Source organism: Equus asinus, chromosome 2, assembly GCF_041296235.1.
Source record: "Equus asinus isolate D_3611 breed Donkey chromosome 2, EquAss-T2T_v2, whole genome shotgun sequence".
Taxonomy (NCBI): domain Eukaryota; kingdom Metazoa; phylum Chordata; class Mammalia; order Perissodactyla; family Equidae; genus Equus; species Equus asinus.
The window spans coordinates 113,866,003-113,885,698 of NC_091791.1; the positions used below are offsets into that span (position 1 = coordinate 113,866,003).

General features: G+C 37.4%; 1 protein-coding gene across 16 annotated transcripts in view; it reads left to right on the forward strand.

Moving 5' to 3' along the window:
* Positions 1-19,696, forward strand: part of TJP1 (tight junction protein 1) — a 237,286-nt gene that overhangs the window by 201,475 nt on the left and 16,115 nt on the right. For 9 of the 16 annotated variants that reach the window (XM_070496572.1, XM_070496576.1, XM_070496579.1 and 6 more), the window contains 14 exons: positions 72-211; positions 1,022-1,127; positions 3,817-3,967; positions 6,342-6,450; positions 7,659-7,878; positions 8,162-8,346; positions 8,449-8,544; positions 11,575-11,657; positions 12,479-12,689; positions 12,994-13,094; positions 16,396-16,746; positions 17,076-17,315; positions 17,933-18,805; positions 18,959-19,056. In XM_070496572.1, the coding sequence (XP_070352673.1) occupies positions 72-211; positions 1,022-1,127; positions 3,817-3,967; positions 6,342-6,450; positions 7,659-7,878; positions 8,162-8,346; positions 8,449-8,544; positions 11,575-11,657; positions 12,479-12,689; positions 12,994-13,094; positions 16,396-16,746; positions 17,076-17,315; positions 17,933-18,805; positions 18,959-19,056 (2,964 nt within the window). The remainder of the gene's footprint in view (positions 1-71; positions 212-1,021; positions 1,128-3,816; positions 3,968-6,341; positions 6,451-7,658; positions 7,879-8,161; positions 8,347-8,448; positions 8,545-11,574; positions 11,658-12,478; positions 12,690-12,993; positions 13,095-16,395; positions 16,747-17,075; positions 17,316-17,932; positions 18,806-18,958; positions 19,057-19,696) is intronic. The other 7 variants (XM_070496588.1, XM_070496593.1, XM_070496599.1 and 4 more) reach the window with 1 other exon arrangement.

The window sequence follows — 19,696 nt, forward strand, 5'->3', positions numbered from 1 at the left end:
GTGCTGTTTTGTTAAAAGTAATTTTCACAATCATCTTCATGCTCATAATTTTTTGTTTTACTAATATATAGTCTCCGGAGCAGAGAAGAAGAGAGAATTTCTAAACCTGGGGCCATCTCAACTCCTGTAAAGCATGCAGATGATCATACACCTAAAACAGTGGAAGAAGTTATAGTTGAAAGAAATGAGAAACAAGCCCCGACTCTTCCAGGTAAGCCTAGCAAAATACTCAGTTCAGAAAACATTTGCAATCAGACTGAAGTAATTGTCAGGGTTTACAGAAAACTTAAAGATACACTTATTGTTATTATTATTATTACTACTACTACTGCTACCACCAGCATTTTCTTGTGAATTTTTTTGTATTTGACTTCCAGCTGTTGCCTCGTAAGTGGAAGATTGACATGGATCGGTAGGCGTTCATGAATTTTTTTTTCTAATTTTCTAGATAGAAATTATTCATGGTTAACAGCTACTCACAGTGAGTAAAGTTCTTATCTAGCACTGCTCATTAAAGAGAAATGTTAGGGACCGGCCCAGCAGTGCAGTGGTTAAGTTTGCACATTCTGCTTCTTGGCGGCCCAGGGTTCACCGGTTTGGATCCTGGGTGCGGACATGGCACCGCTTGGCAAAAGCCACACTGTGGTAGTCATTCCACATATAAAGTAGAGGAAGATGGGCATGGATGTTATAAATATTATAAAATTTATAAAATATTATAAATTTTATAAATAGCTCAGGGCCAGTCTTCCTCAGCAAAAAGAGGAGAATTGGCAGTAGTTAGCCCAGGGCTAATCTTCCTCAAAAAAAAAAAAAAGATAGCATTTATAACTGTAAACTCTAATATATATAATATATATGTTCTTTATCTGGTTCTCTGAACTTATATTTTTACTGATGAATTTTGTATATATTTTAACAGACTTTTTATTGTTTGGTTATTTTCACTGGTTGCGTACATCATTATTCCATCTTTTTATAAAATAACTCTTGCGCGATGTTTAAATTTTCTTTCTTTTAGAACCAAAGCCTGTATATGCTCAAGTTGGACAACCAGATGTGGATTTACCTGTCAGTCCATCTGATGGTGTCCTACCTAATTCAACTCATGAAGATGGGATCCTTCGGTAATACAATTTTAAACTTGTGTTGTCTTCTCTATTCATGATGAAGTATTATTTAAAGTGAGAATTCAATTGCAAATTATATTGCATATACTTTTTAAAATAGTATATTACCACTTAATGCTATGATTAGGGATTGTTTTGTTTTTAATTATTTATATGATAGAATCAGTTTGAGATTAGAGAACAACCAAGAAACTTTTTGGATGTTTACTTCTTTCTCACCACTGTCTCCTACCTAGTTTTTAGGTCAGGAATTACAAAATTAAAAAATAGTTTTCTATTTAGACATCAGAATTTTCACAAGCTTTCTAATGCCCCAGCGTAAAAAAAAAAAATCAGCGTTTCTCCATTTCAGTACTATTGACCTTTGGGCCAGATAATTGTTTATCATGGTAGACTGTCCTCATTGTGGCATGTTTAGCAGCATCCTTGGCCACTAGCTGCCAGTAGCACCCCCTAGTTGTGATAACCAAAAATGTTTCCAGACATTGCCAAATGTTTCCTGGAAGCAAAATCGCCCCTGGTTGAGAACCTGTTCTGGATTAGTTAGCAACTCAAAGGTGGTTTTTGATATTCCACGCCTTTTATTACGCTTTATATTTGTACTTGATGGGATTAAGATGTAAATTTTATAACCAGATTTCAAACCATCATGGTCATCAAATTAGTCTTTTGTTCCCTCTGTGATAAAAGGAATATGAAGTAATTGAAAATTACCAAATTTCTTGAAGTGAGTTAGAGCCAGACCCCTGCTCTCATCTGTTTTTTCTGTTAAGTTGGTTTACCACAAGAGCCAGCTAGGTAGAGAGAAATACCTCTTGAAATAGATGAGTATCACACAAGTTTAAAATCACATATTTTTAATACTAGGTAACTGATCATTCAAAATTTTATAAATTGTAAAGGAATAGTCCCCTTCTTTTTCCTTTCATAATAATTACTTGAAAGCTTTTATAACTCTTTAAGGTTTAAGAAACTTTAAGGGTTAAATTCCAGAGACGTATTTCTCTGGGAGAGCCCTGAAGAACAGACACCAAAGAGGATTGCGGATGTGGGCAGGATTTGTAGCTGAACCGGGAAAGGTTTGGTTATTCATTCAAATCCAGTGAATGGATTTGAGGCAGAAGTAGTTAGTGAAAGTCTTCTTTTTACCATTGCAAGTAGTTGATATAATGTAAGTAGGGCAGAGTATAAAACATCAGGCATCAAGGGCACATGACAGTGCGATTGGGCCTAAACCTGTCCTGGAAAAGTGGTTTTAAAAAGGCAAGTTTTGCTAAAGGACACAGACTACAATCAACTATTTTTACTTTTTGAGGCACACTACATTGGTCATTGTTAGAAGAGGACTTCCAGGTACATGGAGTCTTCAGGACTTTGAGGAAATGTTTAAGAGCTCTCTATACAGTTGGGTTGGGAGAGGAGTCTGTGCGAAGGCTCTTGACTCAACTGGAAAAGTAGGATGCCACCACAACCAAGAGACTCACACCCTCCATGATAAAACTGGTAAATAGTTTCAGGGAGGGACCAAGGAGGCCACGAACCCTGGCAGTGAATGACCTCATCTAACCTACAGGCTCTTATATTTGTGTTTAGCTAATGTTAGTTCCAGATGAGGAAACCATATCAAAAGCTAAGGTGGTCATTAGTTGGTTTAAAAGGAGTAGACATTTCTCTTTCCTCAACTCATTCATTCATTTATTTGATTTGTGTCCTTTAGTTAGTTTTTAATAATTTGCTCATTGTTACTTAGTGAATTAAGAGGAAAGGGACTTTTTCTACACTTCATGTCAGGATAGGTAGAAGAATTGTGTGTCTACTTGGCTTGAAATGTGGGATAGTTATGGAAACCGAGAAGGATAATTTGTAATTATGTGTGTAACTTGTAGTTAATTACCCTAAAGGGTAATTTGTAATTATGATCTGTTTTTACCTAGCCATTCATCTAAGGCATCCTTCAGTATTTGTTTTAATATCACAAGGTTTTGACACTACACAGATTATAGAAGGATGTACATACATTAATTCTTTCCCATTCTCTCTCTAGCAAGAAAGGGGCAGAGATTGAATATGAGGCTACTCCAGAAAGGCTGAATGATGATAAGATTTTTATTTAAAATTCAGAAGGGCTGCAGAGTAAGTGATTTGTATGAACTACTGAAAGAGTTCATCAGCTGCAAAGTTTAAAAACCACTTCTATTGGATGTAGAGATCACAGTGCTTGGACCCTGATTTTGACTCCCTAGTATTAGAAAAGTTTGTCAATCTATGCTTCAATCTCTACCTCTAAAAAACAGTACTTCTCCATTATTCAGTACAGATGATATGGTACGAATTGAGGTGGGAAAAAATGGAAGATTTCTTTTTAGCCATAGGGAATGTACCATATATATCCAAGACTCTGAGAATTGGGTAAACATTGTTTTTATAATTTTTTAAGTTGGTATGTAAAGCAGTACTACCATATTAAATTCAGATATTTTAGAACTTATTTTGTTAATCAGAAAATAAAGTGCTATTAAATCTGATTTGAAATTCTAATACTAAATTTTATTCACTAGATGGTATGGAGGATATTTCAGAGATAATGGTCCTTTATTTCATTCTGAATATGGTTTTCATTGTAGCTGTTTGCTATAACTTTTCAGGCTTCTCTTAACTGTTTCAAATGAAATACTTGTTTTAACAGGCCCAGCATGAAATTGGTAAAATTCAGAAAAGGAGATAGTGTGGGTTTGCGCCTGGCTGGTGGAAATGATGTCGGAATATTTGTAGCTGGCGTTCTAGAAGATAGCCCCGCAGCCAAAGAAGGCTTAGAAGAGGGTGATCAAATTCTCAGGGTATGTCAGTATATCAGAAATGTGGGTTTGAAAGTACTCAGATGTCTAGAAAAAGGCATCAAACACAGCAAGCCTAATATTATAGGTTGTGATCTATATCCCAGTCTCTTGAACCCATTAAACATTCAGATTAAGAATCCAGCAGGTTTTGGTTGTGCTGGACTTGTCACTTCCCTTTCCTGCATTTGCTCTTGTTTACTGTTATGTTATGTGTGACTTCACAGTGTGATGCTCTGATTTCATTTTAATCTCTGCTATTCATAGAATCTACAAAAAACAAACGTTTTAGATCCCTGTAATATCCACCAGGTAGTCTTTTTAAGTTCAACTAAACATTCAGGCTGGCAAGACTCTGCCATGGGCCACAACTTGCCAGCAGGGCAACATCACATGTTCCTCTCCCATGGGAATAGTCCTTGGAGCAGTCCACTTGGCCCTCTGGGACCTTGTTTACTCCAGATGATGGCTCAGGGGCAAGGAGTTGAGATGTACATGAGGCACATACCTACGCTGCCCTTGCTCTGAAGCTTTATACCCCATAAGAGAGAGGACCTGTTACAAGAGTCAAGAAAGCCCAGTTTAGATGCAGTCTACCGATAGAGTCTTTCTTCTTTTGTTGTTTTTTTTTTTCCTTTCTCTTCCATAAGCAATGATGCCTAGTAATATAGTACCATCTTTCTCTCTCCTCTTCTCTTAAAATATTCAAACTGTCTGGTAGATAATTACGTCCCATTTAAATCAGAAAATCAAGTCTATCAAATGTGAGTTTCTTTTTTTGCTCTACCTCGCCACCTCAAATTGTCATTGCCACCTCTTTTCTGTTCTCTTCCTGCGTTTAGGCTATCTCCTGCCCATGTCCTGGATTCAGTCTGCTGCTCCAGAATCTTGTTGCTTTGTTCACATTTTTCTCTTTCTTTCTCCTCTGGCTCTTTATCTATCCTCCACTGTCTTACTTCTCTCCTTTTGTTGAAGATATTGTTGAGTCCCTTCCCTCCTTTCTTTTCATTCGTTGCTGTCATAAAGTTTTATAGTCTGGCCTCCACCTTAACCACCACTGAATCTGAATTTTCGTAAGCCATCATTGACTAATGTCATCCCCAGCCCTCATTTTCCTTTATTTCTTAGCAGTGTTTTGACTATCTTAAGTAATCCTTCTTGTAGTACTTTATTGCTTGGATTCTGTAACACTGCCATTCTGGTACCCCTCTAATCTTTTTAATTTTTTTCCTACCCTCTTTAATAATTCTTCTAAAACTTGGGGAGTGTCAGTAGCTCCCTGCTTCCCTCTTGCTTTGTAGTGTCCATCTGTGGTTTGGTCACTCAAGATAGCAGCCCACAGTCAGAATCTTTTCACTCTAAGCTTTTTCCCGTGTTCCCTCACACTGTGCTGGCTGCCTGTGTCCATTTTCATCCTCCTCCTTTCCCTTCAAACTTAGCATGTCAAAAAGTCAAGGCATCATCTCTGCCTTACTGATTTCCACCTGACATTATATTGTGATTGCTTCTGATGATATTTACATTGTTCTCAAATACAACATTGTATAATTTCACTGTACTAGAGAAATTAAACAGACCTATCTATTACGATCTCATATCCTATTTGAAGTAATCAGGGCATACATCATTTTAAAAATATTTCTTAGTAGTTTATTTTTATTTTGTAGCAAAAAAGTAGTGTATGTTGATTTTTTTTTAATGTGAAAAATCTCCAGAAGTTGAGAAGATAATCTACCTGTAATCCTGCATAGTCACTGTGGTGACTTTTTAATAAGTTTTATTTTGGCCCTTAAAGAACTTCTAATATAAGTAAATATTGACTTGGCAGACATTGAGCCTACATCATACGGATGCTCTTAGAGAGATGCCACAGTGTATGCACTGTTTCTTTTTAATCCTGTTTCCTTTTGATTTCTTTTTCAGAGACTAGTAAAAAGTACGGCTCTACTGCACCTTCACAGAATTAAAAAAAAAAAATTTTTTTTACTGAGGTATAATTGACATACATTAGTTTCAGGTTGCATTCACAGAACTTAGAACTTAAAAATTTAAAGCTAGAGATTTTGCAATAATAGATATTTTGAATTGGAAGTTGTCTTTTTTGCTCAAAATTGGTTAGATTTTGCAGTGGATGATCTTTAATGTCAGGTTACACTGTGAATAGTCTGTAAGTGAATTTATACCTTCACTCCCTTTACTTGGTTTCTGCTTGTTTTAAATTAGAATATATTTTCTCCAAAGTAAAATAAATTTCTTCCCTCTTAAAGGTGTGGTATTTTCAAATTAGGTCAACTCTGAGAATGTTTCCTGTGTAGATAAATATTTTTATAATCTTAAAGTATGACCAAGAGTAATTTGTGAAATGTATTTTAACCAGGTAAACAATGTAGATTTCACAAACATCATAAGAGAAGAAGCTGTCCTTTTCCTGCTTGACCTCCCTAAAGGAGAAGAAGTGACCATATTGGCTCAGAAGAAGAAGGATGGTGAGATACTGTCAGAAAATGGAGAAAATAAACTTGTTGAAGTTTGAGGACTTAAATAGGGATTTTAATTTCACTTTTGTAAATAAATCACTCAAAGTTGAGTGAAAAATGAATTTGTTAATCTCAGAGGGAGTTTAAGTCATTTAAGGGTTCACAATCTTACACTGTGCTCATTAGCACAGAACAGTAGGCCTAACTTTATGACACTCTAATTTAAGTAGAATGCCATCCAACCCTTTATAAGGCGTAGAAAAATCCTAGTTGTTTATTAGCCATCAGAACCACACAGAAGTATATACAAGCAGCTTCTGAATTTTGTACTAATGTTACCTAAGCAATATACTGTCATGTTTATTTGCATTAATTCAAGAGAATGCCTAATTTTCTCTGTGGGTAAGCAGATAGACTTTTCATTTAGAACATGGCTTCTCAGCCGCAGCACTATTGATGTTTTGGGCCAAATAATTCTTTGTTGTAGGGGCTGACCTGTGCATTGTAGGATGTTTAGAAGCATCCTGGCCTCTACTCACTAGACGCCAGTAGCACACACACCCTCCTCCAACACACACAATTGCAACAATCAAAAATGTCTCCAGGGGCCAGCCCCAGTGGCCTAGTGGTTAAGTTTGGCATGCTCCACTTCGGCTGCCTGGGTTTGGTGCCCAGGCACAGACCTACACCACTCACCTATCAGTGGCCATGCTGTGATGGTGGCTCACATACAAAATAGAGAAAGATTGGCAACAGATGTTAGCTCAGGGCAAAATCTTCTTCATCAAAAAAAAGAAAAATGTCTCCAGATATTTTCAGATATCCTCTAGGGGAGCAACATTGCTCTCATTTGAGAACCACACATTTAGAAAATGGGAATATTTATAGTATTTGCAGTGAAATTAAATTAGGTCATTTAAATAGAAAGCATGTATGTGGCTTTAGACAAGTTGCTTTCTTTATCTGTTTCTGCACCAGTGTCCTCATCTGCAAGATGGAGATACTAAGAGTTCCCATTTCATGAGGTAATAGTGATGTACATGAGACAAAATACTTAATACAGTACCTGATACATAGTAGGGATTCGACATTTGTTGGATACTGTTGTTTTTGTTATTGTTAATATTATCAGTGCATCTTTACATAATGTATTGCCTTCAGATTAGTTCCTTTATTCCACTAGCCATTGATAATGTTTTTGTTTTGATTCCTTTTAGTTTATCGTCGTATCGTAGAATCAGATGTAGGAGATTCTTTCTATATTAGAACTCATTTTGAATATGAAAAAGAATCTCCCTACGGACTTAGTTTTAACAAAGGAGAGGTGTTCCGTGTCGTGGATACATTGTACAATGGAAAACTAGGCTCCTGGTTGGCTATTCGAATTGGTAAAAATCATAAGGAGGTAGAACGAGGCATCATCCCTAATAAGAACAGGTATGAATGTTTGGATACTTCTCAGCACAAATTAAATGATGGCAGATTTCAATCCCACTGGGAAATTTTGGCTACATAAAGAATTAGTTTTCATTGTATTAACCATATCTGTAATTGACTTAGTTGTGCAAACTCTTTTATTTTAGTTTAACCCTTAAGATTTAAACTGCATGTGAAGGTCTATCCTGTATTTTGACATTTTGTTTCATTATGGGTCTTTTTTTATTTTGTTTTTTAAATACTCTTATTTTATTTTACTTTTTCTTAATCTTTTCATTTTCAGAGCTGAGCAGTTGGCCAGTGTACAATACACACTTCCAAAAACAGCAGGAGGAGACCGAGCTGACTTCTGGAGATTCCGGGGTCTTCGCAGCTCCAAGAGAAATCTTCGAAAAAGCAGAGAGGATTTGTCAGCTCAGCCAGTTCAAACAAAGTTTCCAGCATATGAAAGAGTTGTTCTTCGAGAAGGTAGTGTATTTTCTACAGACTAATCTAATACCCTTTAATGTCAATATGCTTAAAAAAGAAAAGGTATAAACTATGATACTTTTTTTTTTAATTTTTACCCAGCTGGATTTCTGAGGCCTGTAACCATCTTTGGACCAATAGCTGATGTTGCCAGGGAAAAGCTGGCAAGAGAAGAACCAGATATTTATCAGATTGCAAGTGAGTAGCCTCAAGATTGGCTTAAGATGAGGTTGTGGGTGTTTGTTTACTAGTTACTCCTCTAAAGGATAGGTCTGATCCATTGACTTAATAGAAAAAAACCTTTTTGTCGGTCAAAATTTGCAGTTTACCCCATATATTTAATTTGGAGGGAAACCCTGAGTGATTGTGTCCTTGTTCTACCAATTCTCTTTAATAATAAGAAGAATCACCGTTATGAAGTTCTAGGCTTCATATGAAAACTGCTTAGCACACAGTCTTGCTTAATCCTGGCGGTATCACCATGGGGTAAGTATTAGACTGCCTATGCTGAAGTCAAGCAAGCTGAGCCTTAGGGTGGTTATGGTCGGGACCATCACCAACCTCTTTAGTCTAAACTTTCCTGATGACACTCAGCTAATGAGTCACAAAACTTGGCTTTGAACCCAACCCTTTCTGGCTACAATCCAGGGCTTTCAGTTATTAAGCTAACAGAAATTCTCAAATATGTGAAAAGGGTAATGAAAGCATGATTCATGCTATCAGTTATTATTGCAGACAGTTATAGTAAGTTAATGTTAAACATAAATATTGAAGGTGTAGTGCTTTAAATGCCTAATAGATTTTGCTTGCAGATTTTTTTTATTAGTTTAGCTATTATGGTACTTTAAATATACAGACGTAGTTATGACCCTTGCTTTAAGTTATTTGTAAAAACTCAAACTATTTTTTTTCTAATCAAAAATTATCATTCTTTATTTGGAAAAGTTAGAAAACTAATTTTGACGTATATCACCATCACCCTAAATTTGACCTTTTTGTATTTTTTCCACCCTTTATAACCATACTTTTGCAAAATTTTATTTATACCATTTTTTAATGGGTAATACCATATTTGCATTTTATTATCTATTCAATCAAATTGTGGTTGATTAGCCTTCTATTGTTTATATAGTTTGTTTCAATTTTATATTTTAGTATTATAAAGGATGCAGAAATCTGTTCATATTTTGTTTGCTTGTTTATACTTTACCTTGTTTCCCAAAGATTTTAAATCCTCAAGAATATAGCTTTTTCCATATTTATGGTGATTTTCTTGGACAAATTCCCAAAGATAGAAAGGAATGAAGCCTAGGACATGAACTTTTTCTGGCTACAAAGGCTCTGCCTTTGTTGTTCCCAGTGGCTCTGGATGAGACACTCATTCACATTTTTAAACTACATAAGTACTAATTTAAAGAATCAGGACATTGCCTTATTATTATATTGCTTTTCATTTGGTTGCTGGTGAAGCTGAATGAGGATATTTATTTTCTGAAATTCAGAAAATTTGCATACAAATGATAGTAAAATTTGAGCAAGTTATAGATTATTTCTGATTCCCCGTTCAGTTTGTTAGTTTTTTTCAGAAGAGATCTTTTTTTGGTCATTGTTTGTAGAGTAACATTTTGCCTGAAGAGGTTGATGGTGTCCCCGCCCATAACCAAACTTAGGTTTTTTAAACTCAGGAAGAGCAAATGTGAAGATTTACAAACCTCTATCTTAAAGAGGAATTGATTTGTTTAATTGGGTTTACCCTACATCCAGGCTCTTATCAAAGGGACTCAGATAGCTTAGTTATGTATCCTCTTTGACTCTAATGAGAGTCTTTTGAGTTAAGGAATTAGTAGCATTTTCTCCAACCAAACCTTCAAGTTGGTCTCTCTCTCTCTAGTTCTCCCATGTCCACCAGATTTGAAATTCTGCCCTCTTTTCCCAGGGAGCTTTGTCTCATAGTCTCATTCTCTAGATTCATTCACCTTATCCCTCAGTGTGACTTTTGTCCTTCTGAATTGCTGCCTTTGTCTGGTCTGAAACACCGGAGCTCTTCCTTTGTTTTCAAGCTTTCCTTGTGACCACAGTCACAGACACTGCTTTGCTTTTTTAAAATGTGAAGAATTTCATGTAAATTGGACCTCTGAGATTCTTGGTTACAAGTCAGGCTGTGCTGAATTTGGCATGTTATACACCAGTAGGGAAGGACAGGTGACCAATATGAAACCACAGGCCGTCTCACAGTTACAAACTAATGGCCTTCTCTGCTCCCGGGTTCCCTTTCTACTGCTATAAAAAAGGTCTCTAACCCAGAGCTTCCCAGCCAGTCTGCTACAGCAGTGTTGCTGATGGGTTATGGACCTGCCCAGGTACTGATCTCATCAGCCCTCAGTGGCTTGGTCGGGCTCTGCCCAGGAGAAGTCTCCTCAGTTCATCTCAGCGTGCCAGACAGATAATACTGTTTTCTCTGTGTGTCACACTATATTTGGAAATAGTGCCATGCCAAGCCCTATTGGAGGCTTAGGCAAAAGAAAAGAATGTGTATCCCTATATACATGTTTTTATGCTTTTTTAATGGCCAGTTTTTTTCCAGAACAATAAAGTAGTTGGAAAACTTTTGAAAAATATGCATATTAAAACTCACATTTTAAGTTGAAATATTTTATTTATACCAAACCCAGAATTTATAATTTTACTTTCCTGGCTTTAATGGAAACAAACTCATCAGTATTATTTTTTAAGTCTACATTTTTAGCTCATTTTCAGTTGAGAGAATCACCATATTTGAAAATTTAGCTTACCTAAGTGACAGTGTTAAATAATTTTTACTCAAGTTCCATTTTTTAATTCTTTTTAAAATTTTGACGTGTTGTCTATTATGGATTACTAATTTGTTATTAATTTTAATTTAAATTTTGTGTCTGAGGCAAGTGCCTCACTTCCCTGCTCCTAATCCCAGCATTGTTGGGAAACATTGCTCTAATCCAGTGGTTCTCAGCCAGGGACAGTTCTGCCCCTTCGAGGACATTTGGCCATGTCTGGAGACATTTTTATTTGTTGCAATGGAGCTGAGAGGCGTCTAGCTGGTGGAGGCCAGGAATGCTGCTAAATAGGCCATAGTGCACAGGTCAGCCCCCACAGCTGGGTATTGCGGAGCCCAATGTGTCACTAGTGCCCAGTACTTGAGAAACTGATCTAACCAATGGAAATTTGATATTTTGGTTTTTTCCTGGATAGAAAGTGAACCACGAGATGCTGGAACTGACCAGCGAAGCTCTGGCATTATTCGTCTTCATACAATAAAGCAAATAATAGATCAAGTAAGTTATTGAAGATTGATGTATTTCATTATATGCTGTGAATGTTGTGTTTTTGAGTGAGGTGGGGTTTAGTTAATTTGAAAATACAGTCAAGCGCCACATAACGATGTTTCGGTCAACAACAGACCACATATACAGTGGTGGTCCCATAAGATTAGTACCATATAGCCTAGGTGTGTAGTACCTGTATCATCTAGGTGTGTGTAAGCTTGCTCTGTGATGTTCACACAATGAAGAAATCACCTAATGATGCATTTCTTGGAACATATAGAAGGTAGTTTTTCTAAAATTATTACTGTTATACCTGTAAGAAACTTAAGCCCTTACTGCAAGACGTTATGATAATTACTTTCAATGGAATAGTATTACATGCATCAAAAGATGATCTTTCATTATCGCAAAAAAGTGTGTACAGGGTGTTCAGATATACTAATAGAGACTTTATATTGCGTTAGTACAATTCAAGTTGCACTTTGACATATGCGTAAGGAATATGTTACTCTTTAAGATTGTGTCAGGAACATTGAATTGTTATACTTATTTTCACTCTAACCAAACACAGATAATACTGTCAACTTGCAAGTATGGGGGCTGTCTTCAAAGTGAGCTCGTTAAAAAGTTATTTTTTTTAAATTGTGCTAGAAATTACATTGAATTAATTTCTGATCACAAATTTTTCTCACATGCTCCTGAGACATTTTGGAGCACAATTAAAGGTCCATTCCCTGTGGAATATAGTCCAAGCTGTGACGTTTTCAGAAGGTGATGATTCTTAATTAACTATCTCATGTCCTTGTTTATTTTTGTGTGTGTGTCTCCAGGACAAACATGCTTTATTAGATGTAACACCAAATGCAGTTGATCGTCTGAATTACGCCCAGTGGTATCCAATTGTAGTCTTCCTTAACCCTGATTCTAAGCAAGGTGTGAAAACTATGAGAATGAGGTTATGTCCAGAATCTCGGAAAAGTGCCAGGAAATTATATGAGCGGTCCCATAAACTTCGTAAAAATAATCACCATCTTTTCACAAGTGAGTATATTAAAGGCCTTCTTTCAGCTTAAAGTGTCCGGGCAACAATATGTAGGCAAAAAATGTGTTGTTTTCATACTAAAAGTTAGGTGACCTGTGCCTGGAAGCTTTCCAACTGTTGTATTAACAGTTGCTGTTTGATTGAAAGAAAATGTACCATGCTGAAATAGAAATTTCAAAGGTTTGTATCCTCAAACATCATCTTTCAATAACTCAGTGATAATTGAGCTCTAAGCAAGGTTGAATGAATTCTGACTTTTGACAGTCTTCTAACCATAAAACAATGTTGTTAATTTGTTTTCAGCTACAATTAACCTAAATTCAATGAATGATGGTTGGTATGGTGCATTAAAAGAAGCAATTCAACAACAACAGAACCAGTTGGTATGGGTTTCTGAGGGAAAGGTAAGAAATTTCCTGTTACTTTTTTTACCTGTTCAATAAATTATATAACCTAATCAGAGATGCCTTTGAGTTACCATTATTTTCTAATTGGGTCAACATATTAGAGTAATTTTGGGAGAGTTAGCTTTTAGGTTTTTTAAATTTGTATGTAGGGGTTATGAAAGTTGTTTTTGATAGTAAGAGATCTAAAATTTCCCCACCTATTGAATTACCACTTCAGTGTGTTCTCTTAGAGAATTCTCAAATTATAACCAAAAGAGCAGGGCTGAGTTCTGACTCTGCCCCTATCTGAGTGAGGAATGACTTTTGAACCTGGCTTTAGTTTCCCCTCTGAAAATGAGGGGAGTTGGGTGAGCTGGATGAGTGTTCCCCAAAGTGCTCTCCTCAGCGCATGAGATTCGGGACTTTCTCTGAGAACAAAGCCACTCTGAAGGCAGGTGATGGTGGGGACTACTGCAAACCACAGGCCCCTTGAGGGTCCAAGAGCCACACGTTAAAGGCTTTGAGAAGCCTGAAGTAGAGAATATACTTTACTACTTTGGTTAAGCATTTCCCCAAATTCTTACCTAGAGGGGTTTTTTTCCCACTTAGCACCTGTTAACAATCTTAAAATTTACCAGGAAATGTTAGGCAAAGCAGTACTTTCCTTTTGGCTTTGAATTTTGATTTTATATACATTCAAATAGCTCTAAAATAACTACCTTCTTTTGTCAATCTTTCTAGTTTTATAGCAATCTTTGATGGGAAAAATCTGTTCATTTGGTTGGGAGAATTAATAGTTTTCTCAAAGTATACAGGTGAAGGAACCTTTTGTTTTTAATGTCTTTTACTTTCAGAACAGTACAGTATTAATAGATTTTGATTGCTAAGGAAGACTGAGAATATCTCTTTATTTATTTACTTTTTTATTTTTCCTTGTTGGCTTGGTTTTGTTGTGTTTTGCCCCTGCATGGCCCGTACATTCCTCTGCCTGGCCAAAAAGCTACAGATGCGCTGGTAGTGCATGCTGCATACTTAGGACCACTGTGCCCCTTATCCAGAAAACACAGCCTCTGCAAGAAGAGATGTTAAAATATTTACATCTAGAGGTAGTGACTGTTATTCCCACCTGTGCTAATGTGTCAGAATCGTGGTTTTTCTCATCAGTACCACTCTGGGGGATGGACTGTGCATATGAGATCAGCAGACCACTTTGAATAACTGACATACCAGCTGGGACACTTGATAGATAAATCAAGGTGGAAAAAACCCACTACACCACTTTATAGCACCACACTAATTTTTACTCTTGTGGCATTTGATAAAAAGGATTGCAGTCCTCTCCATACTAATCTTCTGTAACGGCACAATTCTGTTAGCAGCCATAGTCAGGTAGAGTGTTAATAGCCTTCACTGGTGATTCTTGAAATGAAATTAATTTATAAATGCACAAAGTATACTGCCTACCTATCCAAGAGGTTTTTTTTAATCCGCAAATCTTAATTTTCTGTAATTTCTCTTCATGGTAGTATTGTGTGCTGCTTTTCTTTGCCTGAATTTTAAAATAAAGGTCTTAGCTCCCACGACTTCTTTTTGAGAGGAAAAGTAAGTCACTTATTATTAGGATAGATTGATGTACTTTATAAATTAGAAAAATTTGTTACAGTTTAAATCAAGCTTGATTTATCCCCCCTTTCCATTCAAGTATGTTTTATCAGAATAGATAGATTCTTAAACTAAAACCACTTCATTTCTCATGGACTTCCTGAGCTACTTGGATCTAATTGCTAGAAAGAGTTCCTTTTTGCAAGATCTGATACAGTCTTGTATGTTCCCTACTAAACTAAGAAAAGTCATCCTGAGGCTTTCTTAACGTGTTAGGCTTATGGCATTGCCTGGTTCAAAGCAAGCTATGGTCCTTGCTCACTTCTGCATTTCATATCACTGCACAAGCTAGGTGGATTGAGGAGTTCCAAGTTATTCTTTCCTGAGGCCTTAAATATTTCCCTGGCCTGCTACTGGGTTATAGCTGTCCAGAACCCTGGCAAGTTAAAGGGTAGAGTAGATAGCAAGAAGACTTCTCTTTTGCAGTAGCCATTACAAAGTTTTAGAAGCCATTGAAATTTCAGTGGGAGAGACTCTGTTGTAATCCAGAGCAGAGCCCTAGGATTCTCCCTCTCCCCAGCCCTGAAAGTGTTCAGTTGAAAACTAGAGCCACCAGGAGGCCTGACACGCCCTAGTCTTTTGTATCAGGAAGGCAGTGCTCAGGGGCAGGCTCTTGCAGAGCCAGGCATGGGACGGCATGGAAAGCTCAGTTCAGGTTCCAGCCTTATGTTTGTCCTTCAGTTCATGCTGAAATGGAAGGGGGATTGTCTGAATTCTGGATTCCAGATCCTTCAGCTCTCGTTCCTAACTGGGCACAATGTCCAGGCAAGATCTTCAGGGACTGTTCTGTTTAATCCAGGTACTAGTTTCAAATTAGTGTCCACTGACAGCCTGCTGCAGCAACTCTTTAGCTCCCTTTCCCTCAAATACTTCTCATTTTCTTTGTGGTCTACTCAGAAGATAATGTAAACTATTGAAAACTAACTCAGCTCTTAAGTACTTGTGAAAGAGAAGTATAACTGTGTATCTCCCTCGCCATCCATTGGATCCTGGATCTGTGAAAAATAACTTTAAAATTCTTAATTTAATGAGGCAACCAGCAGTTAGGTAGTGCTTTTCCACTGGGTTTTATAAAAGCTTCAGGGCCAAACACCAACTTTTTAAAAAAGTTATTTTCTTTATATATATATATATATATATATATATATATATATATATATATGTATGTATATATAAGCATATGTGTGTATATATATGTATATAAGCTCTTACTCAACTTGAACTGTGGCATTTATTTTCATAGTTATTCTCACGTGTGCTGTTCCGTCAGTGTGTCCTTGTCTCTGTGAGCTTGGTTTGGTAGCATTCTCCCTCTTTACCTCACTTTGGGCTGAAAAGTTAGTGACTGACAGGTTTTATAAACCTGAGTGGTGCCAGGGTTTCTTCATTGTTTTCTGGGGCTGGGCCCCAGAGTCCAGCTTTCTCCTGGCTGACCAGCCAACATTTCATTCATCCGAGCCCTTCAGATCTCAAACGATGCTCTGTGTGTCTGCATGTGTCACTGTACAATCTTCTTGACCTTTCCTCACCGGAAGTTTCGAGAAATAGATGTGATTTCTCCCAAGAAAAATATCCTTTTCAATCTCTCTTGTAAAATAAAGGCCATCTCTTAAAGAACTACTGAATAAAATTTTTAATTTACTTTTATTTGACCCAGGCGGATGGTGCTACAAGTGATGACCTTGATTTGCATGATGATCGTCTGTCCTACCTGTCAGCCCCAGGTAGTGAATACTCAATGTATAGCACGGACAGTAGACACACTTCTGACTATGAAGACACAGATACAGAAGGCGGGGCCTACACTGATCAAGAACTAGATGAAACTCTTAATGATGAGGTTGGGACTCCACCGGAGTCTGCCATTACACGGTCCTCTGAGCCTGTAAGAGAGGACTCCTCTGGAATGCATCATGAAAATCAAACATATCCTTCTTATTCACCACAAGCGCAGCCACAACCAATTCATAGAATAGACTCCCCTGGATTTAAAACAGCCTCTCAACAGGTAAGCAGCAAGCATTCAACGTTTTGTAGTTAGAGGTGCATTATTAAATTTTAGAATATGGTGATTGAGTTAAAGAGTATATTTTATCCTTTCTCCAGATTAAGAATTAAACTTTAATTTTGATTTAAGAATCGCAAGGACTTAATTCTAAACTGTGTGTTCATCTTACACAGAAGTATACTGCATTTTTAAAAAAAATTTAGGACATGAGGTCATAGTTTTGTTATCCAGCACGCTTAAAATGTATGTCTACCAGCCACTATAAATGGAAGTGGGAAGTTAGCAATAAACAGAAACACTATATTTAAAATATTTTAAACACTTCACAGAAAGCAGAAGCCTCATCTCCAGTCCCTTATCTTTCGCCTGAAACAAACCCAGCATCATCAACCTCTGCTGTTAATCATAATGTAAATTTAACTAATGTCAGACTGGAGGAGCTCACCCCAGCTCCTCCCAGCTCTTACTCACCACAAGCTGATTCTTTAAGAACACCAAGTTCTGAGGCAGCTCACATAATGCTAAGAGATCAAGAAGCATCATTGTCGTCGCATGTAGATCCAACAAAGGTACCTGTGCTGCAGCATTGCACTAATTTGTTGCTCTCCATCAGTCTAGCACATGATCATTTTTGCTTTGCCCTTTAAGTGTTCCTTTTGCTCTGTTACTGTGGGCTTATACACCATAGTGCTTTCAAATCAGTACAGATCATTTCAGTTTTGTAGTTTGCATGGCTTCCAGTGGTATACTGATTATTTCAAAACAAGCCTTTTAATTGGGATTTGTGCTTAATATTTTTATTATTTTTATTTTTTGGTTTTCAGTATCTTTCAGGATTCCTTAATATGTAGTTGAGACCCATCATAAACATTTTTATGTTTTATAGATTTATGATTTCTATTTTCAGTATCCAAATCAAGCAGATTTGGTAGTTCAGTGCATTAATTTTATACTAAATTTAATAATTAACTCACTTTTCATTTAGTACATGCTAAAACTTAAAAGCCCCTATCTGCATTATAAATTTTGAGCTTTCACTTAAACTAGCTTTCTCTGCTAATCTCTTTCTGTCCTGGTAATAAATGGTAGACCATACCATTTTCACATATTAAATCATAGTTTATCTATTAAAGTAGACTAGAATTAAAAACCAGCCTTTGTACTCATACATGAATTTTTTATACAGGTATATAGAAAGGATCCTTATCCTGAGGACATGATGAGACAGAATCATGTTTTGAAACAGCCAGCTGTTGGTCACCCAGGGCAGAGGGCAGACAAAGAGCCTAACCTGAGCTATGAAGCCCAGCTCCCATATGTGGAGAAACAAGCCAGCAGAGACCTTGAGCAGCCCACATATAGATATGACTCCTCAAGCTATGCAGAACAGTTTTCTCGAAACTATGACCATCGTCTACACTATGAAGATCGCATCCCTACATATGAAGAGCAGTGGTCATATTATGATGACAAACAGCCCTACCAACCTCGGCCTTCTTTTGATAATCAGCACCCTCGAGACCTTGACTCCAGACAGCATCCTGAAGAGTCCTCAGAACGAGGGTATTTCCCACGTTTTGAAGAGCCAACTCCTCTGTCCTATGACAGCAGACCACGCTATGACCAACCACCTAGAACCTCCACCCTACGACATGAAGAGCAAGCAGCTCCTGGATATGACATACATAACAGATACAGACCAGAAGCACAGCCCTATTCTTCAGCAGGCCCTAAGGCCTCTGAGGCCAAGCAGTATTTTGACCAGTACCCACGAAGTTATGAGCAAGTACCATCACAAGGACTTACCTCTAAAGCAGGCCATTATGAGCCTCTCCATGGTGCTGCAGTTGTCACTCCTCTAATACCTGCATCTCAGCAGAAGCCGGAAGTTCTGCCTTCAAGTACGAAGCCACTGCCTCCACCCCCAACTCTCACTGAAGAAGAGGAAGATCCAGCAATGAAACCACAGTCTGTGCTCACTAGAGTTAAAATGTTTGAAAACAAAAGATCTGCATCTTTGGAGAACAAGAAGGATGAAAACCACACCACTAGTTTTAAGGTACGTATGTCTTTCCTGCCTTGGATATGTAGACACATTCAGTGAAGAGCGGTTCAAAATGCTTCTTAACCTCACCTCCCCACACCACCCCCTGCAAAAGAAGCCTGTTTTGTAATTATCTGTTTTGGGGCATGTTTGTCTTATTTTTTGCAGCCTCCAGAGGTAGCATCTAAACCTCCAGGTGCTCCCATCATTGGTCCTAAAGCCACTCCTCAAAATCAGTTCAGTGAACATGACAAAACACTCTACAGGTAGGTACACTTTGTGGTGTTTGTGGTGTGGAACTGACCAGGAATCTGACCCTCTTAGTCAGTTAGCAAGCCTTGTACTGTGTTAATAGGGGAGGGAAGGAGAAAGGGAGAGGATCTTGTTTGTCCTTAAATGAAAACTGCCAGCCTTTCTAATTAAAGCAGTAGTCCTAGAAAGAAAAAGAAAGGTCTTTATTATACCTTCTGAAACAGATCTTTCGAAAAGCTACTTTTCTAGCAAATGATTAAAATAAAAACTTTAAAGCCCTAACATTTTGTAGTATGTTTTTCAGTTTTAAAAGTGCTTTCAGACATGTGAACTCCTAGTTTTTAGGGGTAAGGAAACAGACTTAGATTGGCTAGAATAACTAAAATTAATCATTTAGTGAGCATGCACCACGTCCCTGCCATTGTGCTAAGCACTTCAGTGCAATGAGGGAATACGGTTGTTTTCCCCATTTTAAAGAGGCACTGAAGCTGAGAGGGGTTAAGTCGCTTACAGGACTTGGTAGAGCTAGGAGAGAAACCTGGCCAGCTGTGCTCTTAACCGTGGCCCCATCATACTGCTAATAAGTGACAGACTGGATTGGCTACAGTTCTTCTGCCTGACTAATGTGTTTTATTTGCTTACATTTGTGCTTGT